This window comes from Drosophila tropicalis, unplaced genomic scaffold (genome assembly GCF_018151085.1).
Source record: "Drosophila tropicalis isolate 14030-0801.00 unplaced genomic scaffold, ASM1815108v1 contig_878, whole genome shotgun sequence".
NCBI lineage: Eukaryota > Metazoa > Arthropoda > Insecta > Diptera > Drosophilidae > Drosophila > Drosophila tropicalis.
In genome coordinates, this window is record NW_027173374.1 from 3,230,146 (window position 1) to 3,257,129 (window position 26,984).

Genomic DNA, 26,984 nt, shown 5'->3' on the forward strand with positions numbered 1-26,984 from the left:
CTGACGACCTGTGATTATATTATACATTTCTAATATCTTCATGAGCTGCAGCTCAGAAATTCAATGAAGCTGAAGTAAAATTTATTATTAAATAATTATTCTTCAAACTAATTAATAAAAGATCCTCTTAATAACAATTTTAGCCATGAAGATACTGAAAGTAATAACTACTTACAAAAGAAAATTAATGTTTGTTGGGTTAGTTGACAGCAGTGACTTAACATCTCTGTTATTCTTAACATTGCTGCATGTTTTTGTTTTTGCAATCGAAATAAAACAATTTGATTTTGTATGAATTTAAAAAGTGAAAAGTGCCCACAAAGTTTAATAATAATTAAAGCAGCAATTGCTGGCACAAATTTAACAACAAATGTTCATTTTAATGCACCCACCGAAAAGGGTGTATTGATTTTACTCCAGAAACTAATCGCAGCCATATAACAAATAAGTTTATATTTCGGATAGAAAAGCGTTTAAATAGTCGCAACCGGTCGGATCGGATTACTATATAATTCATACGGCTGCCAAAAGTGCACAAAACAAGTCGTTGCGTCGAGACAGCTGGCTGGATTATTGATTGTTCGCCAACCGCCGACAACAAACAAAGTGAAACGAAGCTTCGTAGTTAAAAGCGGCTCATCCCAAGAGCGCATAAATAAATTTTTGAATTAATTAAAATTTCATCTTGGTGATTGCAGATCGAATGCAATTAAACGGTAAGGCCAAGCCAGTTCCACGTGAAAGCACCTTAAGTGTTTGATTGATTGTGTATGTGTGTGTGTGTGGCGCTGTTTATCGAACGTTAAATAAAAGACATGTAAAATAACTAGACGACTATAAACTACTCTATTTGTTGTAGCATATTACGGCGAGGATGTGGGAGCAGATCATTTGGAGTATGATTTAAGTCATCATTTGGAGATCATTTGGAGTATGATTTAAGTCTCATTAGCTGCAAATAAAAAATGGTTTAAAGTTTCAGTGGCCTGACCGTATAAAAGTTAAAGTGCTACCCCTAAAAAATACAAAGTTTACTTGATAAAAATACATTTTTATGTTTATGTTATCACACTTTAATCATTAAAAAGAAGTAAAAATCAATTGTGTAAGCCCTATATACCCGATAAAGTAATTGAAATGTTGGCTAAATATAGAAAGTGGGTCTCTGCTTAACAATTTGTGGGTATGTACATATTGCAGTTTGTTGAGGATTTAGCTTGAGTTAAGTTGAGTAAAAAAATAAACAAAAAAAAAAGAAAACAAAGTGTTTTTTAGTTGTCACACATGTTAATGCAATTTAGCTAAAAAAAAAAAAACAAATGTAGCTACTTAAGTCACACCTACAGAGCAGCGACTTTGACGAACCTCGATGCCCGGGGATTATATATACATACATATAACCTTATGCCTTCCGTATGTCATGTCTACAAAATTTGTGTTATGAGAAGTGCAGCAACTGTTTTTTGCATTCCCTTGCTGAAAATGGGGTACATTACATTTTTTACACACCAAGTAACATAGAAAAGCTGCCAATCTATCTAAAAGCTGACTAAAAATATAATATTAAGATTTAAGATTATAGTTAGTCTTTTAGTTAATCCCATTCAAGTTAAGAGTATAAGCCGCTTTACTTCGTGAAAAGTAACCGATTTCAAGAACAAATTTGCATTTCTTTATAATGCATAAATGTTCCTAGGAATATCAGGTGTTTGCCTTGGCTTTATCATGTGTATACATCCCATATATCTGTATGTATGTACATACATATACAACAATGCATGTCTATGTATACCCTTTTCGTGTGTGTTGCCTCTATTTGTTTAGGTTAAGAAACACTGCGCCTAGCAATCGGTTTCCCAGTTAATTTAACTGCTTGAGCAATTTTGTTAGGTGCAACTAGGTTTTATATACTTCTAAATGTGTTTGTAGTTGTTGTTAGTGTTCCAGGTAACCGGCACTACTACTGCCGCTGCTCACCTGATCAGTGACGTTGATAACAAGCAAATGCCGCCAACGCTGGCGACGACGACAACGACCAGCCCCACCACACGCACTTAGAAGTGAAAGCGTGCCTGATAAGTGACACATCGATTGCTTCAAATATTAAAAAAATTTAGTTGAAGTTGAATTTGGATTAACCGTTTCATTACCGATATGAAAGCTAAATGTTTTTTAAAATTTTCGAAAAACTATCTATTCGAATCCACATAGACTTCGAATCCATTTCTTGAATACTCTTTAAGCATTCCCCGTTTAAAGAGCAAACGCTTCGTAAAATCAATTTAGTTTTGATACAATGATATGTTGTGTGAGTTAGGACCATACGGATCCCTTAGATTATTTTAACAATAGTTATTTAAGGAACCTCTCTAACACGTTTCTAGCTCTATCAAGTATATACATTAAATACTTAGATCAGGTTTAGCTAAAGTTACAGAGTATAGGACATTCTATAAATTCGATGGTAATTTTATTGGTTATTTTCTTTACGCACTCACCCATCTAATACCTAGTGGAACAGTAAGTGTGAGTCTTTTTTGGCGTCGCTCTTTAACTGATTAGAGACCGTTTGGCTTAGAAACGACTAAATAAATGATAATACCTTCCTAACAACAATAAGAAGATATCTGGGGCAAATGTGTGTGTTATTCTGTACGCCTATTTGAGTTGATGTCTGTCAAGTGAGTGGTTTGAATGCCTTTTGACAAGCGGATCGGAAACGCAGACCCGAAACCAGACCAACACCTTCCTTCTTCCACTCGACAACACACACGGACTGTTGTCAATGTGTCCAAGAGTGCCCAGACATAGTTTTCAACCAACTGAGCAACAAGGCACTTAAGTTCTTTTACCTTTATATATTGCAGATTGAACTAAAACTATTACGGAATAATAATTTTCAGTATGAAGTCGGCTAGAGTTAATGAATCACCACCCGCCTCCAATTTAAAGACAGCGACAACGGCTGCAGAATATATGCTGAATTTCGAGAATGTCATAGAAACTGGCAAAGAAGCCTCGATGACCAGGGAATACAATCCGCAAGTGGCCTACGAATTCGAACGATATCTAAATCCTCAAAAGCTTAAGCAACATGTGCTCAAAAGTGAAAAACTTCATGCGATCTTGGAGCACTATGCGAAGGAGACAAAACAACCACTGAAACAATTAGAACAGCAGGCTAAACAGATTATCGATGAGATCGGTTTGGATCGTAATATGGCCATAATACGTTGGTGTGGCATTGCCATAACGGCCATCGGCAAAAGGATTTGCGATGGCTTCTATGTCAATTCGGCCAGCATGGCTAATGTACGCAAAGATATGGGACGTTGCCCAGTTTTATATCTACCCAGTCATCGTAGCTATATGGATTTTATATTGATGTCATATATATGTTATTATTATGATATCGAAATACCGGGCATAGCAGCTGGCATGGGTGAGTCATTAACTGAACATTAAGAATGTTATAATTAAACCTATGACTTTCGACTTATGCATTTTAAGTTTAGAGCACATAAAAAATGTACTTGCATTAACATTATTATTTTCTTAATTTTTAGATTTCCACTCAATGTTTGGCATGGGAACTATGCTAAGGAAAACGGGAGCATTCTTCATGAGGCGCAGTTTCTCAAACGATGAACTGTATTGGGATATCTTCCGGGAGTATATGTACGCTTTGGTTGCCAGCTATCACATTGGAGTGGAATTCTTCATCGAGGGTACAAGATCAAGAAATTTCAAGGCTTTAGTACCAAAAGTTGGTCTCCTTTCAATGGCCCTGTTGCCGTACTTTACGGGCGAAGTGCCAGATGTAACCATAGTGCCGGTTAGTGTGGCCTATGAAAGGGTTCTGGAAGAGCAACTCTTTGTCTACGAACTGTTGGGAGTGCCCAAACCTAAAGAATCCACAAAAGGGTTTTTTAAAGCTTTAAAAATAATCGATGAACGTTTTGGCAAAATGTTTTTGGATTTCGGTGAACCGATTTCGGTACGTGAATTCTTTGGTCATACTTCCGGGCAACGGATGCAACGTGCCGGCGTGGGTGGACATCTGCAAAAACTGAATCGTCAGGAGATTGAGCTGGTTAAGCAATTGGCCAATGAGGTTATCTATCAACAGCAAAGACGCATTGTGATCAATACGTTCAATTTATTGAGCCTCTACTATGCCAGTCAATTGTATGCTCAGCGTACCGTGAATATTGATGAACTCTCGCGGGGATTGCTGCACCTAAAACGGATCTTCGAGCAACTGGGCTCGCATGTCAGCACAAATGCCAACAACATTAAGGCGGATATAATTGATGCAGTAGAAATACATTCGAATATAGTTAATTTTAATCGGGCACGCCTTCAATTCACACCCATGAAAGCCAAGCAATTGGCGGCCCAAATTGATGTGAAGCGTCTAAAGGCTCATGCTTTGAGTCCGCAAACTATGGCGGTGGCCGTACCCATGTTAGCCCTTCAATTATATATTAATCCCTGCATGTTTTGGTTGGCCAGACCGGCATATTTATTGCTGGCTGGTCTGAAAGAGCAACAAAGACAAAAGTCGAATACTCCAGTATCCCGAAATGCCACCTTGGCGGCACTACATACGCATGTGACCACGATGGATACTCTGTTCCAGCATGAGTTTATCATTGAGTCCAATCGTGAGGCAGTTGAATTTGAAACACATCTTCAATTGTTAATTAATGAGAATGTCTTACAACTGGAACCGAATGGTTCGATTAGTGTTAAGGATAACGAATGTTCCCGTGTCATATTGGCGGCCTTGGCTCCATTTTTGTGCCTGTATTATCAATTGGCTGTTACCTTGCGACAGGTCAGTATTCATTTATTTCTTAAAAACCTTTGTTATATATATTATAATGCCTTATTTTTGCAGCTCCCTCTTGATGTGGAGTTTAGCAATAAGGATTTGCTGGTACGTGTGCAACAGCATGTCGAAAGGCTGCTGCAACAACAGGATGGAGCTGCCTCACATGTCCATCCCTATTGCTTGGCCCTGGACAATCTGAATATAGCCATTTATGCTCTTATTCAACGTGGATATATACTTAAATCCCGAGAAACAGGCCAAATGCTAATACCCAGTGCCCAGAGTACGGGCAAATGTTTAAAGGAATTGGAATCACAGCTACTGGAATACTGTCAACTAATGCCATTTGCTCAGTACTCGATAGCGGCCAATCAACAGGCCCAGTTTCATATAGCAAAATTATAACTGATGGCCACAAATGGTAAGCGATTGGGTATAGATGACTCATTCGCCGCCGCTGCCGCCCAAACAAATAATTGTCATCAAAATAGTCATAGCTTTAGTCACATAAGTTCATTCATTGTTGGCTTGCTCAAGAATTGTCGCATCGTTTGCATTCTATTCGTTTTTGTAATTGTGGCTCCCATATGGCAATTCCTTTGCTGGTTAATTGCATTCATCATTTATACATAATCATCCATTTGAAAAGACAAAAAAAAATCGGTAGGGAAAGTGGAAGGAATCGGGTTTTAATAATCGGGGAAAATAATGGGACCGTAAGGTTGTGGTTATCGTTTTGGTTGTTTGCTCATCATTTGTTTTAAAACATTTTCTGTTTTTTTTATTTTACATTTCATTGCCATATTTAGAAATAGCCAATAACACACAATAACAACAACAACAATTGCCACCTTCAGTCGAATTTTAAATAAATTATTGGTAGGTCCCATCGAAATATGACTATTATATATACATAAATATATATATTCTACATAGAAATGTTCTTACAAAATGAAAACTTAGCACAAAACACAAAAAAACAACAACAGTACATCACACAAAAACCTTAAACAGAATTTCCTCTTAATTGTGGATATCTACTTTGGTTGATCTCAAGATCTTGCCTTTATCTCTCTGATCGATCATCCGTTTCTTAATTTAGATAAAATTAAATTCAATTCTAATGCTAATTTGTGATCTAACAGTGCCAATATCTATATTGTTCTACAGTCATGCACTATTGAAAAAGATAAATTCCCAACAAATGTTCAATAACTTGCACTAAACATAGTAAAAGTGTTGATTTAGCCAATTTTTTCAGATCCTTAAAAGAGTGTTTTTTGAATTTCCTATTTTCATTGATTCTTATGTGAAAATTTGATTAAAAACTTTTCGAAAACATTCCCCTAGGCAATTTAGTTTCTTTGAAGAATTATTATGCTTAACGATTTGAAAAAAAAACCTTGTACGGATATTAATCAAATAATATTGTCAACTGTGGATAAAAAATTTAATTTTTAACACTTTTGTTTGGATCTGATCGTTATTCCTAGTTAAAGTTTGCCGCACAAACCGACACAACACACACAAATGATAAACTGAGCAACAAAATGTGCAATATATACAAGATACATACAAAAACCAAAATACAATATATTTTTGTGTTCTTGTGTAACATGTTTTTATATACAAAAAACCAATACAATAGTGAATTTTATATTTATATAGAAACTTAAACACCAATCCTAACACTAACAGCAATAATAAAAGTATTTAATTCCTTTACAATTAACAAAATTCCCGTTTAAATTGCTCCAAAGAACGTTGACTAATGACCACCTGCATTAACAGACGTTGAGGATTCTCCAGATCGGCCTGGGTATCAATAACGGCGGCATTCTTATACAGCCAGGCCATCTCGGGACCGCCGCTTGGCACACGCATCTGAATCTTACGACGTCCGGTGACAGAGAGAATTTGCTGCTCAATATCAAGTAGAAGCGGATCAAGGCCAATTTGTGATCTTGCTGATATTCTATGGTGAGCCGTACTCTCCTTAGCATCGTCATCAGCATTTCGCAATAGATCACATTTGTTGAAGACATTAATAATGGGTGGCTGGTGGTCACCGCCCACATTGAAGGCCAAGGAACGTAGAGTGCTTTCTACATGATTGCGCTGAGCATTGTGGCAAGGATGCGATATATCCTGCACATGGATAATGATGTCCTAATAAGAGAGAAAGAATATTAACAGAGATTACAATATATTTAAATGCTTGAAACATACCGCCAGCATAGCATCTTCTAGAGTGGCCACAAAACACTCGAATAAACCCGTTGGTAAATCGGACATAAATCCAACTGTGTCCATGTAGATGACCTGCAAATTACAAGGCAATTGACCGGCATGGGCTGTCACATCCAAAGTGGCAAATAATTGATTACGCGGCTGCAGTGAATCATTTTCCGCTGTCAGGGCTTTAATCAAAGATGTTTTTCCGGCATTTGTATAGCCCACAACGGCGATAATGGGATAGTTCTGTTGCTTCCGTTTCTGTCGCAACAACTGGCGATGTCGACGCACCTGCTCCAGCTCGGCTCGAAGTTTGCGTTCACGTGTTTTTAGAATTTCTTTTTGCAAATCGCTTAAGGCATAACCTTGTCGACGAATTTGACTTGCGCTCGCATCTTTGGCCTGGGACCAAATATACGGCAATTCGGCCATGGCCACCTGAAGGCGGGCCTCAGCGCTTGTAGCATGTAGGCGAAGGATTTGTATGACCACGGAATAGCGATCCATGACAGGTAGATGGAATTCCTCCTCCAGATAACGTTTCTGGGCAAATGACAGTGTACCCTTGCTGACAAAGAGAGAAGTGAGAGACATTTCCTGGCGAAGATCGGCTATAAGAGCTTTCAGTTCAACCATTTTGCCAGATCCGAATAGTGTGCGACGCTCCAAATTCTCCAGGGGTACCTTAAGAGCTTTAGCCACTTGCCAATTGGGCAGAGAACGTATAAGAGCTGTCGCCTCCTCCAACTGATCTTCTGGTTTTACATCTTGTGGTAGATTACGCTTAGCTGACCATTTCACATAGGGCTGAAGGATAAGAACCTGCTGAGAGGTCGCTATATTACGTGTTATACGCATGGCTCCACCAGCCACCTCATCATAAGCTCTATGGACATTATAAAAAAATTAGATAGGTCTTTATGTTATTTAATATAAAACTTACCGATCATCTAGAAAACGCATATCAAACAATTCTCCACTTGACCTAGAATCTCCATTCTGCTCATCATTGTCGTCATCATTCTTCGCTTGTTGCATTTGAGCCTCGAAATAGCTCTTTCGATTCCTAATCCCCTTGACTCCTTGATGTTGGATGTATTTGGTGCGTTGCTGGCTTGCTAAAGCCAAACTTAATGTAGGTCTCCATTTTACCAATTTCATAAAATTTCTTAATCCTGCCATGTTGATCTATACTAACTTAGAACTCTCTTTATTCTATATATACACTCCCCCTCTTAATATGTGTCCTCTTTAAGTGCCGTATGTTTGTCCTCAAAGGCCATCCAAGCCGCTTGGCAGGATTTGGTTCTCGTTGATGTCGTTTGATACGACACTCCAGTGGCCACCAGTGATGACAATAGTATATTGTATTTGACGGGATAGCGAATTTTGGTTTGCACTATCTTTTGTGCAAAATAAGTACCCGAAAAACCTGCATACAACTTTATTTAGTTATATTATGCAATTTTGTTTAGGAAAAATTTACCCAAACAAAAGGCAGCCAAACCCGTAAACAGGGATCGGGTCATGCAATCCAAATAGGCATCAAAGCCAGGATGTTTGTCGCGCTGTTGATCCTTTAAGCGTTTTATATCATTCATAATAGTCGTAGTTTTGTTTTAAATATTTAGTTAAATTCTTAAATTATTTCGCCGGCACCAACCTGCAACTAGATCAGCTGTTGTCCAATGTGATTTCACAGCGATGCTACAGAATAGCTTTTTTTGTAAATAGCTAAATAAAATTCAACAATATTTTTATTTCCTTTTAATTGTGGAAAAACTTCTCAGAAGATTAATATTTTTATGTTCAGTCTAATTTTGGGACAGGTTTCTTATTTAGTTTTGGAAATCTTTGTCCTGATTTTACTTTTTAGCGGTTATTATCTCTGAATTTTGATATAACAGTCTGGCAACGCCAAGCAACATAGGCTTTGGTTTGTTTTTATGGAAAATATTTTATAAAAATGGATATTGAGAAGATTTGTTTGACTTGTTTGAGTTTATCGGGTCCATTTCTCTCAATCTACGATGGAGGCTCTGGCAGCGGTAATTGCTTAGCCGATATGTTAAGCGACTTCACCAAAACAAAGGTAAAGAAATCATTCTCAAGCAAACACCAAGCCTAATTTGTCTTAAAACTCCTATTTTAAGCCCAAACGTCAGAATAATTTGCCCGAAAAGGTTTGCCTAAGTTGCCTGAGCGAAATAAATCATTGCTATTCGTTTAAAATCAAATGCGAAAACTCAAGTCGAACTCTGCGCCAACTGTTGCCCAATGCCTTGCCCGAAGAGCAAGACCAGGTGGCTCCAAAGCCACAAGTGGTCACCAAAGAGCAGGAAGTTCAGGCCACTGCAAGTCCCGTGGAAATGAATTCAATTGAAATCCAAACAGATGAGATTCCCGTCCTTGAAACTATTCATCAGGAGATCAAGATTAGCACCAGTTCAGTGATTGAAGATCCGCGAGAGGATGATGAAGCAGATCAGGGTCAGGACTTCGAATACGAGTTAGCCCAACATGATGCACCCACCAACACAGAGAAGAATGATGGTCACATGAAGTATGAAACCGAAATGGATAAAATGGCAAATGAATATAATTTCTCCATATTCAATAATGCCAATGGAGAGACAGAGATTTCACCAGCTCCCCTACCATTGCCAAGTCCAATGCAGGTTACCACGCGTAAGAGTGCCGCCAAGTTACTGCAGCAAGGGAAAGGGGACCACCAAGAGATGAACCAGCCCGGAATATCGCAAGAAACAACCGAAGAATTTTCGGTAAGTAACAAACAATGGTATCGCCTCACAAACTAAAATTTGATTATTGCTATGCAGGTTCCTCCATTAAAGCGTTCAAGCAGACGTCGTGCCGCAGAAAAACAGGAGGAGCAAGCTGAAGCTCCGTCCCCGAAACGTTTGCGCAAATCTCTAAATTCCAATGCAAAGGCAATAGCAGGACCAACTGAAGGAGCAGTATTGCCTGTAGCTGAATTAAAGTATCACTGCGATCGTTGTCAGGCTGGCTTTGCCTTGGAGAAGTCCTTGAGTATACATCGTCGTCAAAATGGCTGTACGAATCGTAATTTCAAGTGTCAGGATTGTGATAAGGTTTTCGTGTCGCAAGATCATTTGGTGGAGCATCAAGCAACTCATGGCACTTACAATTGCCAAGAGTGTGGCATGCAATGCGAATCGAAAGAGCAGTTGGGCAGGCACATGGTGCAGGGGCACAAGCGGAATCTAAGGAATCAATGCTCAGTTTGTCAGAAGGGTAAGTAATAGGTGAATGTCGTCAAAATTACACGAATAAATATATCCATACCTTTTACAGTATTTACCATGTTATCCACATTGCGGGATCATATGCGTATCCACACGGGCGAGAAGCCATTCGTGTGCAACATTTGTGGCAAGAGTTTCACTCAAAATGCCAATCTACGTCAGCACAAGCTGCGTCACTCGGAAACAAAGAGTTTCAAGTGCGATCAATGCTCAAATTCATTTGTAACCAAAGCTGAATTAACCTCCCACATTCGTACCCACACGGGTGATAAGCCCTTTGAGTGCGATGTCTGCTTGGCCAAGTTCACCACCAGCTGCTCTTTGGCCAAACATAAACGTAAACACACTGGAGAAAGGCCTTATGCCTGTGAAATGTGTCCCATGCGTTTCACTGCCTTGAATGTCCTGAAAAATCATCGTCGCACTCACACGGGGGAACGTCCTTATGTGTGTATGTTCTGTCCAAAGAGTTTTACCCAACGTGGCGACTGTCAAATGCACCAAAGATCATGTGGTGATAAGTTGTATGTCTGTTCCCGTTGCAACGAGAATTTCAAGACAATGGCCGAATATCGCAAACATTTGGCCAGTCATGATCAGGAACAGGAACAGCAAGCACAACCTGGCAAGCCAGTTGTCCATCATTTTACATTGTTTAGCAACAAGGAAAATGGCAATGCTGGCCTCGAGGAAGTCACGGATGAAGAGGCAGATGACAATGATGAAGAAGAGGAGGAGGAGGAAGTTGACGAAGAGGCAGCATTGTTGCTTTAAATTTAAGAGCAGGGAAATCGGCGGAAGACATGTTATATATTTTGTATATACTTTCCGGATCCATAAATATTCTTGAGAATCTATAGTAGGTAGCAATCATTTTGTAGAATTTTCCAATTAATATTCATTTTCTTTTCGTATCAAAATCTTTTTTTATTGCAATGAGTTTTGTAACTTTTTAGAACATGATTTATTTACAATTTTGTACATTTTTTTTTCTGTCTTTCTTAATTTCATCCAACATAAATCTCTATTTTCCAAGTTAAAACTGTAAGATTCGAAGTACTGTGCATTATACAATTGCAAAAAGGTGGCAAAAGAAAAAGTAAAGCAGGCCCTAAAGCAATATACAGTTCAGATACATACATATATATAGATATATAGAATTCCCGTAACATCTAAAGGTAACGGTGAACTTTAATAACTATAGTCAGTTTGCTCAATATATATAGATCGCAAGTATCGAAATGCGATACAGTTTGTTATATCACACTTCTTTTACATATACTTCATACATAGTTACCAAATAGTATAATATCAGATGTCTATAATATATTTTGCAACTCCCACACATACACATATAAGTAGAATGATCGATCTAGTAGGTATATATATTATATTTGCAATTTTAAAAACCGATTTTCCTATAACTTGGACTCGTGTTTCTTTCTGTAGGTGTTGTTTTCCCTGTGGGAATTATTTTTAGATTAAGGATAAAAAATGTTTAATTTTAAGTTTGTAGCTTTTAACTTATACTAAAAAAATAGTTGTACGAGTAATTTTTAGTTTACACAATGAAAAATATCTTATGTTAAATTCACTTTGTTGTTGCTGTTGTTGTCCTAATAGAATTGTCCGAATTGCCCTGTAACAGCACCCACTGGGGGCTGCAAAGCTGAGGTAGATGCCACGGCCACATTTGTTTGGGTCATTGGAGTCGTGGAGGCGGCGGCGGCTGCTGCTAATGTAGCTGATGATGGCGTTAACGTTGTGACGGGATTACTGATTGCTTCTGGAATCACTGGTAAAGTTAAAGGAGCACCCGTTGTGACTGGTGGATCACCATGAAACCAATTGACCAATTCATGATGCGAGCTTTGAACACATTTCCTTTGATCGGCTATTAAATTCTCGGAATACTTCACATGATTCGCATAGGCTTCTTTTTCATGCTGCGCATCTTTGGACATACGATGCAGATCCTTTAATATTGCCGAACCCCAAAGTTGGACATGTATATCGGGTATTTTACTGGCCAATTGCATGGCTGGAGTTACCATATTCATGCTCTCCTTGGAGTTGCCTATGCTAAGGAAGACGTGCGATAGTAAGACCAGAGAGCAACTCGTCAAACGATTTAAATCCTCTGCATTGGCCATTTTTAAAGTTTCACGCAGAAAACGTCTGCAAAAGAGAAGTTATAAAACACTATAGAGGGAGGGAGAAGGAGATTACTCACTTGGCTTCGTGAAAGCTGTTTTTATGAAATGCATGAAGACCCTGGACATAATAAAAGCCACCCATTAGGGCTTGACTGCTATAGGTGTGGGTATTCTCCGTGGAAACAGCATCCAAAATTTGCTTTAAATCCGTCTCGCGCTTGGTGCGCAAATAGATAATGGCCAAATTGAGATTTGCAAAGAGTTTCAAATCTCTTTCGGTGGTCTCGCTGACGCAAACAAGGAACTGTCGCTCGGCATGATCAAAAAAACTGGTGGACATGGCATACAAGCCAATGAGGCAATGCAATTGAGCCGAATGCCTTTTCAGAAGACTCCTGCGCTGCGGTGCTGCGAGGCAGACATCGCGTGCCGCTGCTATTTCACGTATTGCCAACTCCCGATTACCCATGACCATGCGACACATTACTATATGCTCGAGCAGTATTACCTTGAAGACCGACAATATGGGCTTATCCTCTTGTAGCTTCAATTTTTCAATTTGTGTCAATGCTTTCTCCGTATACTTTTGCGCCTTATCCATATATCCAGCCATCATGGAATGGGAAACTGTCACCAGATAGACTAATACATATAATTGCTCTTTCGGTAGCCATACAAACATTTCCAATTGATTTGAACCAAAGATCGTATCATCTGATGGCCAATTTGGTGCCATTATCGTTTGTATGGACATTTGTAATTGCTTTAGGCTTGGCTTCACTGTCTTCACTTGGCCCAGTGCCAAATAATAGCAAACTTGTAGAACCAAAAAGAATACTTTAAGATATTCCTTTTGATGTGGATTGGGTATATTGTTATCAATAATCTGTCCAGCCGAATTGAGTAGGGCCAAAACATCATTGGTTTTCCGTTCGATCATTAGGATCATTGCGCGTGATAGTAGGAATAATACCTTTAAATACGTTGCTCCAGCCTCTTCGGCCGAATCTGCGCCCACAGCCAGCAGTTCGGAGGCAGATGAGTATTCTCGATCGCTTGCATGTATCTGGGACAATTGCAGCAGTAGTTTGCAATGCCAATAGACATTATTCTGTGATAATTCCACTGCTCGTCGAAGCATGGCCTTGGCTGCATTAGAACTTGGCTCTGTTTGCAGATGTAACTGGGCCAACAACGATGCCGTATCGAATTTCACATCATCGAAATTCATCAAAGATTCCGAAATGTTCCATGCTTTCTCCAAATGTTGTCGCGCCAAATCAATGTTTCGGGTGTAGGCCATCAGAATCTGACCCATTTGCAAATGGGTACGTGCCTCCACTTTTGAAGGCGGCGTAAAGGTAAAAAGCGCCTAAAAATAAACGATTACAATTTAGTAAACATTTTGTTTAGATTTCACTTCTAGTCTACCTGCAGGCATTGAATGCATTTCTTGATATTCGGGGGTTGGGAGGTACGGAAATACTCCGCCAGACCCAACAGTGATATATAGCAGGCATCTTGGCTAGCCGCTGGATTCGTACTGCTCGATCCACTCATTTTTGCAACTCTCTTTTACAATAAATATATCCAATAAGAAGTTTGTTGTTGCAATCGGTATTTAAGTTAGCAATTTCGTCATCTGTAAGCCTGAACGACGCAGGCAAGTTCCAAGGTCATGTATTAGCTGACTCTGCTGATGATGGCCATAATGGCAAAAAAAAGAAATGGTCCAGAGTCGGCGTGGTCCTCTGCAATTCTTCGCGCGTTTACCGCTCAAGTGCACCTTATCTGGGGCACTTCAATATTATTCTCCAATGTCTTGTTAGTGGATTTAACACTGAGAGGGAGTAAAATATTATTTACTTAATCTGCAATAAACTCCAAAAGGAAAACAAAACAAGAATAAAAATTAGCCGCAAATTTGGAATTCACCACGATAAATAAACTCACCATAAAAAATCACCAGTTGCCAGTACCAGCGTCGAACCAATGAGTCGGACGAATTTAACAACGTCGGACCACTGAATCCAACCAAAAAGTACCAACGTCGAACCAATCCAACGTCCTTAAAATTTTGAAATCAAAAAAAAACCTAGGACAACATTTGAAAACAAAAATTAAACAAAACTGGCTTAAATTTATAATTTCCCCTTAAATAATAAATATTATGTGTGTATTATCCTTCTGAAAAATGCATGTATCCTGCGTTGTTAAAAACTTTGAATTCTTTCCAATAGGCGCAAACACTGTCCATCTCATCAAGGATCCCCCGTGGTTTAACTTTTTGCGTAATTATTAGTATTAGAATCTTTCATTACAGTTTACCAATTCCTAGGAGACAGCAGCAAGCATTAATGGCCAAAAGCCCCTACTTTTTCATATATTCATTTATACCCACAATGCCGATTGAATTACAAGTATTTTTGCTTCCACCCTGGGATTTGATAGCCAAGAGCAGCTTTTGTTTGGCCCCGGAATGAGCAGCTCAGTCCGAAACTAAACTTGCTCAAAGTCAGACGCGTTAGTTGTCTGCTTAAAAACTGCTTTAAGCCGACGAATTGTGAAGCGCAAGCATATTGAGTAATAATTTAACAAAATAAAAAGGTAAATGTTTCCTTATAGCGTTTGGCATTGTCGTAAGGATATTGCGTGGGCGTTTAAAACTGATTTTTTTACCCACAATATTCGTGACATATCAAAGTGTTTGCAATAATAGTGTATTTGAGTGTATGTGTGACCGATTATTGTCTGCGTGTGTGTGTATTTGTCACACGCATATGAAATGAGGCAATTATTTTAATCTGAATACAAATGCATTATTATTTATATTATTAAAATGATCATTTTTTCATTATACTCTTATCTCTGCATCATTATACAAAAACAAAAAATATATATATGTACGTACATATGTATGTATATTTATAGAATTATTTGCTAATCCGTTTCAAGGAATTTCTTAAGCCGCTGCAAATTGTTGGGAAAAGCCCAAATAAAAATTTGAACAACTTGTTAAGTAAATTGTTTGTGTATGCGTATGCCTGTGCGTTCTGTGTGTGTGTGTGTGTGTGAGGGGCATCAGCGTCGCGCAGGCGTAATTACAAAATCGCCAATACAATAAAAGTGTGCATATTAATAGCAGGCCCCGACTTGTTATTACCCTGTAATTGGATAACAGACTACTAATGAAAATTTCAATGAAGCAGTAAAATTTGAAAAATATTCTTTCTATTTGAAATTTATATCAGACTAATCAAGGAAAGCACTTTTTGCGAATTTAATTACTACCCTGTATATACCCTGCTTAGTCACGGCTAATGGGATATCAAACTACAGGGTCATCAGTTTGGCCTGTTTTATTTTTTATGAATCACTGTGTTTTTTTAAATTTTTTTTTCTGTATGTTTTGTGATGCAGGGCGTTGGGCATAATATAGCGGTGTCTGTCAGCTGGTAGCCACATACGACTGGAACCGGTTGTAAGAAATGTTAATTTTTCTTGGGTTTTTTCAAACAAACATTTATCATATATTTTCATTGTCTTTCTTTGGTGTCACGCAATCTCATGACGTCAAAGAAAAGCTCTTTCTGTCGCCCCCTCACCATGTCTTACTTACACTCGCTCTCTTGCTTTTTTTTTATGCTCTGTTGCATGCACAATAACGGCTTATTATGTATGGCACCAACAACAAGCACAGAGATTGTTGCGAATTTCATCGAGTGCAGAGCAACTGATAAACTTTCACTTTTTTTCAACTCTTTTTTTTTTCTTGCTGAAGGAGATGTTGCAATTGTCGCCGCTTCAAAGATTTCTTACAAAAAAATAACCCAAGAGAGAAAGAGACAACATCAATTGCCAATGTCGTGGGAAGTTTTAAAATATGAATCAGCCTCAGGAATTTAAGTGTTTTTTAATGAGTTACAGTTTGTCAAAAGTGCTGAGAATAAATTAGACTTCATTAGCTCTGAATTCGATTTCAATCACGACCAGTTTTTCGTTCTGGGCGATATAAAGCTAATATTTTAGAGCCCTGTAAGAAAACAGATGAATATTTAGAAATTTGTTCAAATTAATGTTAAATGTAATAATAACTTTTCAATACGATTTTGATTCAATAATTTTAAAAATATATTTAAAAATTGCTGTAAAAGTGATCGTCAATTTGTAATGACTTATCATGCAATTGATTTTAAATTGTTTTTCAAAAAAAGTCATTACTGAAATGAAATAATGATGATTAGAAGCCAGTTCTTTGTGACGTAATTATACTTACTGATTAAAGAAATGTAACAACAAACTAAAGCTGAGTCAGTTTCTAATTTCCGAAGGTCACAGTGATAAAAACAATATTCTCTGGATCCGGTCCTTAGTTAATTTATCCATCGTATTATTTATTTATATAACTATATTCTATATCGAAGAAAAAATGTCGTTTAATCGAAATAACTAAAGAATTTCAAATATATACAGTGGTGGTCAGCGTGTAAGCCCCTTTTTTTTTTTTGATTTTAAATTTGATTTTCTCGGCTCCTAAGAAACTTAATGAAGAAATTTTTTCAGTTATTTGTTGGTTATTGTATTTAGAATCTGACACGTAATTATTGTCATTCCAGCTTTCGACGTTTTTTTACAGGTGCGTTTGAAAAAAAGCTCCCCCAAAATGTTTGACAATAGTTTAGCCCGGTCATTTCAAAATCTTTAATATTATAGTTAGACATGTGTATTCTTTGAAAAAGTTGTAGATCTAGGTAATCTAAGATAAACTGCATACCAAAAATTTTCATTTTAGCCCCAGTATTTATTTTGGGGCCTATCGAAATTTCGGGAGTTTGTATGTAATTCTTGAGGTCTCTTTGTTTGGCGACGTTTTACGATACCAATTTAAACTTAATTATTATTTTCTTATTCTAAGTATGAAAGTGAATTGAATTTCCCGTCAAATGATACATGTTTCATAAAAATCCGACAAAAATTAGATTGATTTCATCGCCCATACTTAAAAAAAAGACTAGAACTAGCAAAATTTCCCACACATCCTCCGTCTCTTTCTTTGCACGCATGTATGGGAAATTTTGCTTACCTGGTTTTTAAGTATGGGCGATGAAATCAATCTAATTTTTGTCGGATTTTTATGAAACATGTATCATTTGACGGGAAATTCAATTCACTTTCATACTTAGAATAAGAAAATAATAATTAAGTTTAAATTGGTATCGTAAAACGTCGCCAAACAAAGAGACCTCAAGAATTACATACAAAATCCCGAAATTTCGATAGGCCCCAAAATAAATACTGGGGCTAAAATGAAAATATTTGGTATGCAGTTTATCTTAGATTACCTAGATCTACAACTTTTTCAAAGAATACACATGTCTAACTATAATATTAAAGATTTTGAAATGACCGGGCTAAACTATTGTCAAACATTTTGGGGGAGCTTTTTTTCAAACGCACCTGTAAAAAAACGTCGAAAGCTGGAATGACAATAATTACGTGTCAGATTTTAAATACAATAACCAACAAATAACTGAAAAAATTTCTTCATTAAGTTTCTTAGGAGCCGAGAAAATCAAATTTAAAATCAAAAAAAAAAAAAGGGGCTTACACGCTGACCACCACTGTATTTGGCGTACATAGCTCCTGAAATCAATTTCTGGGAAATACATAAAAGTTCATGGGTCAATTAAATAATTTGGAATTTCTTGGAAAGAAGATAATCTGTGTATTATGAAGAAATTATTAGATTACCCGGTTTTCCCGCCCCATTTAGATTATAGACTAACGAGTGATTTGTGATTGGATTAATTTCAGATGAATCTCTTGACAGTTGGTGCTTTTTGTCTACTTGTGCCGGCATTTCTTGTTAGTGCTGAGCTATGCAGCCTTCAACCCAATCCGGGGTTGGGGGCCACACGTTTAAACCTTTATCGTGGTCAACAGGAGTTCAGTGTCTCAATGCTGGATGCCATACGCAAGGCCACACCGAATGAGAATATCTTCTTCTCACCCTACAGCACCTATCATGCCTTATTGTTGGCCTATTTCGGTGCAACTGGCGAGACAGAGCAGCAATTGAAAAAGATCCTACGTTTGGATTGGGCACAGAGCAAGGAAGAGGTACGAAGTGCCTATACAATTGAGAAAGCCGATCGCTTGAATCGTGCCGATAAAATGCCTCTGGTATTTAAATCGGCAGATCGCCTTTTTTTCAATAAGCATATCACTCTGGCCAATTGCTTGGAGAATCGTCTGAGTGAAGAGATAGCCCAAATGGATTTCAGCAGTCGTCCAGATGAGTCAAGGATAGCAATTAACAATTGGATAGCAAATGTTACAGAGAATGAAATCCGGGAGACGTTAGCCGATGGTGATATCGATTCTCGCACTCAAGTTGTCTTGGCCAATGCCGCATATTTCAAGGGACAATGGCAAAGTAAATTCGATTCGGCTAAAACTGAACAAATGCCATTCTATACGTCCAGCAAGAAAATCTCATTGGTGCCCATGATGAGACAAAAGGGCAATTTCGCTTTGACCACTGACGAGCGTTTGGGTGCCTATGTTCTCCAGATGCCATATAAGACTACCAATGAGAACACCAATCCCAATGATGATTCATTAGTGAGGGATGATGATGATTCGGAAATATCCATGGTTATTATTCTACCACCAGTTGGTTTGAATTCCTTGGAGATGGTTTTGTCCAATTTAAATGCCACAACATTGTCCCAATCACTGAAGGAGGGTATTCAGCGTGAAATTGATGTTTCCATGCCGAAATTTGATTTTGAACAGCGTTTGGAATTGGTGCCCGTAAGTAATTAGAGATTATGATAGTATCACTTGATTTCTAACTCACTTTTTCTTTGTTTTAGATTCTAAAAGAAATGGGTCTGAGTAAACTTTTCGAGTCCGAAGCCAGTTTTGGTGATTTCTCTACGAATCGTGATATAAGCTTCAATGATGCCAAGCATGTGGCCAAAATCAAGGTAGATGAGGAGGGTAGCACTGCTGCAGCGGCTACAGTTTTGGTCAGTTTCCGCTCAGCACGTCCCATTGAGCCAACTAAATTCGAGTGCAAGCATCCATTTTTGTTCCTTATCTATGATCATAAGGCCAATGCCGTTCTCTTTACTGGCATCTATCGTGATCCCAAGACAAAAAAGGAGTAGTTTGATGTGCATACAGCTGGAATGTTTTTCTTTCTATGACATGTTTTCACACCTTTCACCTTTTTAACCAAAATTCTTTACCGACTGTTAAGAAAACTGTGTAAACTAATAATCTATTTGTATAAATATAAATCTTATATCATATTTATCTATAACAAGTTGCTGCTTATACAATTTTTTGTGGCCTCTTCAATTTGTTTAAAGTTTTTCTTTCTCAAGCAACTCAAGATTAGCTTCTTTTCCCACCTTTGAGTAATTTAACAAAATTGCAAGATAAACAATTATTCGTTTTTGCTTTTTGCTCAATTTACTAAGTTTTTTTTTTTTTATACAAAGAAAAACATTTGCATAAATGGTTGGAAAAATATACAAAGTTCATTTGGTTTTAAGTAAACAATGCTACGTAAATAAATCAAATAAGAGGAGCGCCTAGGCGGAACAAGCACGCGATATACATACAAATGTTCGTATATACATAAATATACAATCTTTAATACTTAAACTGACACATTTCAATCAATACTAAAGAAGAGGAAAAAAAAAAACAAGACAGTTTTCTCATAATTATAGTGAATCCGAAAAATATTGTATAAATTTTAAATGTCATGGCTAGAGCCCGCAGTGATAATAAGATAAGCTAGGCCAAAATTGGATTTTTAGATTGCTCCTCTGGCAAGAGAAAGAATGAAAGGAGAAAACGAAAAACAAGAAAAGCAGAGAAACTACAACTTAATATCTAACTTTTTTTTTTTGTTTGTTTATATGTGTTGTTTGTGTTTTTTTTTTTTTTTTTGGGTGGTCGTCGTTGATGTAGTTGTCGTTTAATTAGTGCTTTTAGTTCTGTTGCAAGTCATCGGGCGGCATAAGAACCGCATAGACAGCAAAGCCAATGAATACAATGCCACCAACAATGGTGACAGTGCGCACAGAGATTTTGGAAGCCACCAGACGACCACCAATCACAGCCAGGCCAGTGCAAATGCAATGGCCAAGAATGCCTCCAGCAATCACACCATAAACGTCCTGCAAATCAAAGAGAAATTCACAATAAAATACATGAAACAGAGAGACTAATTCATATGGGCTTACCTTGCTGGCGGCTAGAATAATAGTTGTTAACTGAGAGCGATCACCCCACTCAGCCAAGAAGGTCATAGTAAAGGCCTGGGCCAATATGCGCATGGTAAAATAGGTGGCACCACGACGTTGCGGACGACGACGTCCGCTTTCCGCATCATTAACAAGCGCAGCATTAACATCACGATCCAGCTTTAAGAGAGAAACACCAAGAGTTTTAGTTGAATAAATCGCAAAAATCGCTTAATACTTGTATATGTATGAAAATGTAAGCAAATTAAGAAAGTTTCGTTGAATTTTTTATCGGCACAAAAATTAAGAAAACAGAACATGCAGAGGGAGTTCCAAAAAGAAAATAAAAGATGAGAATAGTGCAAATGTATATCGTACAGTCCAAGAAAACAAAAAAAAACATGGTGCTTAAGTAATGAAAACAAAAACCAAAACTATGATATGATAACCAAATCAAAAGCGCATGAGCAGAATGGACGACGATGTGTGGAGATGGTGGGATTATGACTGTATAATTTGAGTGTGTGTAGTCTAGTTGGATTTTATATTGTATTTGTCTTGGATTGCGTCAAGGAACGTTAAAGCACGTGAATACGTATACAACATTCATATTAGTGGACCTAACCCGTCCTTTAAGCCCGCCATTTGTTGTCGTTACCGCCTCGTCCAGGCTATGCATACTCTCGTGATTGGCCAATGGAGCTCGACCCAGTTGTTTAACATTATCATCGTCATCATTGTGGACAGCAGAGTCTCCTATGGTGGCTGCTGCTGCTATTTTGGTATCAGTGACGGAAGCGTTTAGATTATCACAATTGGTTTGTTCGGTCTGGTTGGATGATGCCAATGAATGGGATGGACTGAAATTTGTCATTTTCAATTGTTCCACAATGCGTCCGCCCTCCTTGAGATAGACTTCAGTTTCATGCTGAGCATGAGCATGATGATGGCCATTAGCATCATTTGTTCCAGTTTTATCACAGCTAGAATTGGTGGTATTATTATTATTGTTGTTGTGGTGATGGTTGATGCTGCTGCCACGTTGTTTGCGCTGACGATGTTGCATCTCGTTGCACGATGAGTTGGTTGTATTGGCTCCAGTCGTAGTACCATTTCGTCCATCTATCAATGCCTGTTCGCTGGCATCTTCCTTGTCCGAATTGCTATTCTTACGCTTGGCCTCAGCATCATCATATTTACGTGAAGCTTTGCGCATCAACTACGTTAACATTTCATTTTCAAATCAATTTCGAATCAGTGTAAATCAATTTGCCATTTAGATTTTTTTTTGTTATTTGGTTTTTGTTTTTTTTTTTCGATTTTTTTTTTTTTTGGTTTTAAAGCCAAAAATGAAAGAAAGAATAAATTTAAATTTGGCATTAGCTAATTTGAATAATTTTCATTGTTCTGGTGTTTGATATTATTATTATTATTTTTTTTTTTTGCTGAATAAAGCTTTAATTTGATATTGAATTTAATTTTTAATTTCTTCTCTCTTTTGGTTAAAAATTCAAATAATTTTTCGATATGCGCAGACGTGCAATTAGTCACAAAGGCATTTGTTGTGTGTGTGTGCGTATCAAAATAAATATAAATATAATATACAAAATTCAGAAAAACAAATTGAAAGGCCAAAAAACTTGTATTTGTTTTATTTTCAGCACACACTTATGTATATATATCTATGATCATCGGGCTATGATCGAAAACGTGTTCAAGTGAATGAGTCCTTATTTAGAGATAAGGTTAGGCTTGTTAGGTGGTTAAATGATATTGTTAATGCCTTTGTTTATACCCTTGCATAGCCGAGGACTCAACAGAATTATTTCAGTTGTTTAACATCAATGAAATCAATGAATTTTTAACATGTTTTTTTTCACTTAAATTCATTTTAGGTCATAAAAAATATATAAATTAAGAATGATAATGCAAAATTTACAAATTTCAATATTAAAAATAAATTTACTTTTAGTTTTAGTGCCAAAAGATCAGACAATAACTGTATAATTTACATTTTTACACTTTAAATGAACTTTCAGATGCAAGGGTATTTACAATTCGGTATGCCGAAAACTTAATTTCTGTTAAATTTTCTTTGGTTTGTTCTCTTATCTTAATTTTACATGCAATAATTTAGCGCTAACTACAAAATGATAAGCTTTTGGGTTAGTAGTTTCTTTTGGTTTTACTTTGTAGTTTGGGTTAATGAGTTAAGAAAAAAAATAGTAATATACAAAAAAAAAATAGAGTTACCAAAAGCAATAGTAAATAAAGAAAAGTCAAGCAAAACAAATCGAGAATACTAAATAGCACTACCAGCAAAAACAAATAGTTGATAGCAATAAAAGAAAACAGATAATTTTTTTCTTACCTCATCTTCACGCTTACGCAAATCAGTTTGCACCTCTTCGAGTTCTTCTTGAGCATCAGTGGGCTTCATTTTGTAGCCATCATACAACATTTTTAAACCGAATATTAAAAATAATGCAGTTGAGATATAATACGTGTAAATCTACATGGGGGAGGATAAAGAAATACATTCTTAAAACACAGATTTCATTTAAAGAATTGTTTTCCACAACAAACCTTAGGAATAAAGTTAGCTGCCATTCCGAATACGCATGAGAGTACCGTCATTAGGGCTAGAGCGGCAATTGCACCGCCAAAGACAATTAAACGGGGATGACGCATGGCCATTATGGCAGCAATAAAGAAAGTCTTATCGCCTAGCTCCGTTAATAAGATAACAGAGATCGATGCTGTAAAAGCATCGATAAAATTTCCCTTGCCTTTGGCTTCACGTTCTTCCTTTGATTTCTCTGGTATAGCATTCAATTCCGTTGGCTTTTGTCCAACAGCTTCATTTAGCAAGTTCTGGAAAATAATAAAAGTTAGTTTAGTTCAACCAACTAAATCAAGATCCTTTCGTGTACTTACGCTGTCCACTCCGGTTAATGAGTTCGCATTATTTTCAACATCTCGTTTAAATTCCTCCGCACAGACCGTGGAGAATGTGAGTATTACCATTAGGGCCAAGGCCATGTGCCATTTAGCTGTACGTTTCAGGTATACATTGTGTCTGGTCGTTTGCCAGAAATATGATTGATTTTGTGACATATTTTCTACAGTGCAGACTTGCACATGTAAATTATAATATCTTTAGTTTAGGTTAACCTCCCTGGGATAATGGATAATGGATACGTGTCCAATTCGTCTGACTGACTGCAAAGAAATGAAAAAATTTGCTTCACATCGTGATTATCAGGCTTAATCAGACTTCAACAAGTGTTCATAAGTACATACAAATGTATATATTTATATGTATGTACATATGTATCTACAATTTATATTTGTATAAGGCAAAACACACAGAGAGCACACAGCAAGAACAAAATACAACATTAAACAAAATGTTGATCTCTCCGTCTATGGGCAGCACGTTAAAATCCGGACAATGGCAACTAAAAACCAGATAAGCTTATGGCCCGCTGCCGGCAATGCGTCAAGTGTCGCGATGATATGATCCAACTATCAACTTGGTAATACAATTTTGGCATTGGCAGAAAAAAAAGAACCAGAACATAGTACGCGACTGGACTTTCGATACGTCAGATGCACACATACCACAAACTACTTATTTTATGATTAGATAATGACAAAAATACTATAAAAATATAATTTAAGTTTGTATTTGACTAGCATACACTTAATATACTACATTTGTGTACTAATATATTTCCAAAAGCTTAGCCATTTCTCTCTTAATTTGTACATAAAATGGAGGCGAAAAATTAGAATTTAATTAATGAGAGCTAAAAAAAACAACTAATCTACTTTATAACAAATCTCTAATATTATTTATAACTGAATGTTCCATTTAAAGCGTTTCAAATAATCTATTTTCAAACGGGTTTAAAACGGAGAGCCACCAAAGTGTAAAGATTTTGATCTAGAAAAAATTTTGTGAAACAATTTGTCCATTTTTAAAATTTCCGTAGAACAAACAAAATGTGAAAAGTGTAACTCCTTTTAGAACCCAACTCAGTTAGGGTATAAAAATACGACGGCTTACAGATAGAGACGTGACCAAATGCTCGGAGTAAATGTAATTATAGACTCTAATTAGCTGCCATAAATGTTCATCATGGTTAATGATTTTTGCGAATTGAATTATATTTTTGTTGGCCATTACTGTGATTTCCCCTGCCAAGTTCTCTCATGGTAGCCAAAGTCATAATAGAAGCATTCCCTTGGTTCAATTCACTGTGAGATAAAGTTATCTTTTCGATAATTTTATTCAAAAACTGATTGCGCATTTGAGATATGGTTGAGCAAATATAAACAAGAGGCAAATAAATATGTTCTTTTGGATAGAATTTCAAATTAATTTGATGGGCTAAACATCGGCTCAGTTGGCTTTGGCAATATCATTTGAATGTCAAACGAAAACTTCCAACCCCTAGAAATATGTGATATAAACCAATGAAATTGCCCGAGGTTTTAAAGTTATACGATATGTACTATATACTAAGTGATTAAATAAAAGATAATTAATAATGATTCCGATCTCCATTATTTCTGTTACTCAGAATATTTTTTTCTATATGTTATTTACAAATGGATACAAAAAGAACCCCCAAAGATGGAATTTTGTTGACTTTTTATCATATTTATTATTTATTTTTTTATCTGGTGCTTCCCTTTTGTTTCACATAAATCATGGCTAGTCATCATATAACATATGTATATATTTTATCATATTTCTCATGACACACCAGCACGACAGTCAAGAGGCAAAAGTTGATATTTGCTCAATGAATGAGAGATTAACAAACTTTGCCCAGACGTTTGCTTGCTCTCAGAGATCTGGCCAAGACGCAATAAGAACAGGATGGAATCGGGGCACAATCTGAGTGCCGTTAAGGGGCCGGGTGGCGGTAGTATATAAGTAATTATGTAAACTTGAGCAAAAGCATATAGGAAAATAATCTATAAGAACCCGAAAAACTAGGTAAGAGAGACAGGAAGAAGATCAGAAATAGATAACTGATAAGGAGAGCGCATTGTGGGGGAGCCTTAAATTTGATGACGTTCAGGCATAAAGAGAAAGAAAGTGAGTAGGTCATTGATAGAGGAGAATGAGTGAGAGACGACCGAACGTCAATGACTTTGTCTATAGTAATTAATTAATACAACTATTTCGCATCACACACACACACACACGCACACATACAAACTGAGCAAGCCACATGTTTAATTGGCATAACAAAATGAAAGGGATAGGAATATAGGGCTTAATAAATCAATTTACATATTCAGTTATTCATGGACTTGTCCTAAATGAATACATATTTATGTATCCATGTTAATAAATGGTGTAATTTATTTGTTTGTTGTTGTTGGTGGGTGCGTTTTTTTGGCATTGATTTTTCCGAGTTTCCTTTCTATTTATTGCAAATATCTATTTTTGTAAACAAAACAACAACAAGAGCGGCGACGGCGGCAATACTAACGGTGTCGTCACTAGAGATGAGTCTTTTAGCTATAGCTATTTTTTAATGAATTGTTGAAAATCATGTTTTACACACGGCAAATCCTTTTTAACTCTGTATTTTTAAAACTCCAGACATTGGTTTAATAATTTTATAAACTAAATACACATGTTTGGTCGCCGTCTTGTATTTTTTATTTCATCTTTTGTTTTAGCCATTTCTAATTTACTACATTGCACTTGTTTTGCTCATCACTAAAGCACTCAACACTTTACCGCTGACGACAGCAAAAAAAAAATAGTTTAAAATTTGCAATTTACAACTAATTAATAGTTGTCCCTGACAAAAGCACATTTAATAAATAAACATTGTGTAATCTAATTGAGTCAGCTGCAAATTATAATTCAATTAGATTGTTCTTGAGTTAAATTAAATTACACGCACACGTCCTTACTTTGTCAGAACACTTTAGTTTTAATTGTGGGTGGTTTTATCGAATATCTCTTACTCGATAGCAGCAACAGGGTGTTAGTGTTGGCAAGCGTAAGAGCAAACAGCTGTTGACTCAATGGAGATGAGCTAGTGACGACAAACTTGTGATTGCAGAGGCCGTTATATTTTAAATATTTACAGAGTATTTGAAAGGATTTAAATTATTTATAACAAAAACTTTTAGAAGAAAATTGAAACACATCTATATAATTAACGATAAA

The 26,984-nt window shown here is 36.8% G+C and overlaps 7 protein-coding genes across 10 annotated transcripts; 3 read left to right on the forward strand and 4 right to left on the reverse strand.

Annotated features, from left to right (window-relative positions):
* The first annotated feature begins 231 nt into the window (after positions 1–231).
* Positions 232–6,574, forward strand: Gnpat (dihydroxyacetone phosphate acyltransferase). The gene is made up of 4 exons (XM_068299986.1): positions 232–716; positions 2,868–3,442; positions 3,567–4,840; positions 4,904–6,574. The coding sequence occupies exons 2-4, from the start codon at positions 2,905–2,907 to the stop codon at positions 5,240–5,242; spliced, it is 2,151 nt and encodes a 716-aa protein (XP_068156087.1). The 5' UTR covers positions 232–716; positions 2,868–2,904; the 3' UTR covers positions 5,243–6,574.
* Positions 6,434–8,254, reverse strand: LOC137584546 (putative GTP-binding protein 6). The gene is made up of 3 exons (XM_068299988.1): positions 8,016–8,254; positions 7,067–7,958; positions 6,434–7,006 (listed from the first exon to the last, which is right to left on the reverse strand). The coding sequence occupies exons 1-3, from the start codon at positions 8,252–8,254 to the stop codon at positions 6,566–6,568; spliced, it is 1,572 nt and encodes a 523-aa protein (XP_068156089.1). The 3' UTR covers positions 6,434–6,565.
* A 53-nt stretch (positions 8,255–8,307) lies between these two features.
* Positions 8,308–8,761, reverse strand: LOC137584547 (transmembrane protein 141). Its single transcript, XM_068299989.1, has 2 exons — positions 8,559–8,761; positions 8,308–8,504 (listed from the first exon to the last, which is right to left on the reverse strand). The coding sequence occupies exons 1-2, from the start codon at positions 8,671–8,673 to the stop codon at positions 8,308–8,310; spliced, it is 312 nt and encodes a 103-aa protein (XP_068156090.1). The 5' UTR covers positions 8,674–8,761.
* A 232-nt stretch (positions 8,762–8,993) lies between these two features.
* LOC137584712 (zinc finger protein 892) lies at positions 8,994–11,953 on the forward strand. The gene is made up of 4 exons (XM_068300242.1): positions 8,994–9,164; positions 9,226–9,855; positions 9,913–10,348; positions 10,409–11,953. Exons 1-4 carry the CDS (start codon positions 9,039–9,041, stop codon positions 11,131–11,133), a joined length of 1,917 nt encoding a protein of 638 aa, XP_068156343.1. The 5' UTR covers positions 8,994–9,038; the 3' UTR covers positions 11,134–11,953.
* On the reverse strand, positions 11,733–14,452 carry Mau2 (Mau2 sister chromatid cohesion factor). The gene is made up of 3 exons (XM_068300241.1): positions 13,947–14,452; positions 12,593–13,887; positions 11,733–12,537 (listed from the first exon to the last, which is right to left on the reverse strand). Exons 1-3 carry the CDS (start codon positions 14,073–14,075, stop codon positions 11,976–11,978), a joined length of 1,986 nt encoding a protein of 661 aa, XP_068156342.1. The 5' UTR covers positions 14,076–14,452; the 3' UTR covers positions 11,733–11,975.
* A 533-nt stretch (positions 14,453–14,985) lies between these two features.
* Positions 14,986–19,848, forward strand: LOC137584356 (serine protease inhibitor 88Ea-like). Its single transcript, XM_068299708.1, has 3 exons — positions 14,986–15,122; positions 18,330–19,331; positions 19,394–19,848. The coding sequence occupies exons 2-3, from the start codon at positions 18,330–18,332 to the stop codon at positions 19,688–19,690; spliced, it is 1,299 nt and encodes a 432-aa protein (XP_068155809.1). The 5' UTR covers positions 14,986–15,122; the 3' UTR covers positions 19,691–19,848.
* A 130-nt stretch (positions 19,849–19,978) lies between these two features.
* On the reverse strand, positions 19,979–26,774 carry LOC137584355 (putative divalent cation/proton antiporter TMEM165). Of its 4 annotated transcripts, none has more exons than XM_068299703.1 (7): positions 26,726–26,774; positions 23,717–24,001; positions 23,366–23,653; positions 23,151–23,291; positions 21,405–21,998; positions 20,780–20,959; positions 19,979–20,713 (listed from the first exon to the last, which is right to left on the reverse strand). In XM_068299703.1, the coding sequence occupies exons 2-7, from the start codon at positions 23,894–23,896 to the stop codon at positions 20,525–20,527; spliced, it is 1,572 nt and encodes a 523-aa protein (XP_068155804.1). In that variant the 5' UTR covers positions 23,897–24,001; positions 26,726–26,774; the 3' UTR covers positions 19,979–20,524. The 4 variants fall into 4 exon arrangements, with proteins under 4 accessions (XP_068155804.1, XP_068155807.1, XP_068155806.1 ...); XM_068299706.1 differs by having other exon boundaries at positions 26,716–26,731; XM_068299705.1 differs by lacking the exon at positions 26,726–26,774 and adding an exon at positions 26,091–26,237.
* Positions 26,775–26,984: the final 210 nt, after the last annotated feature.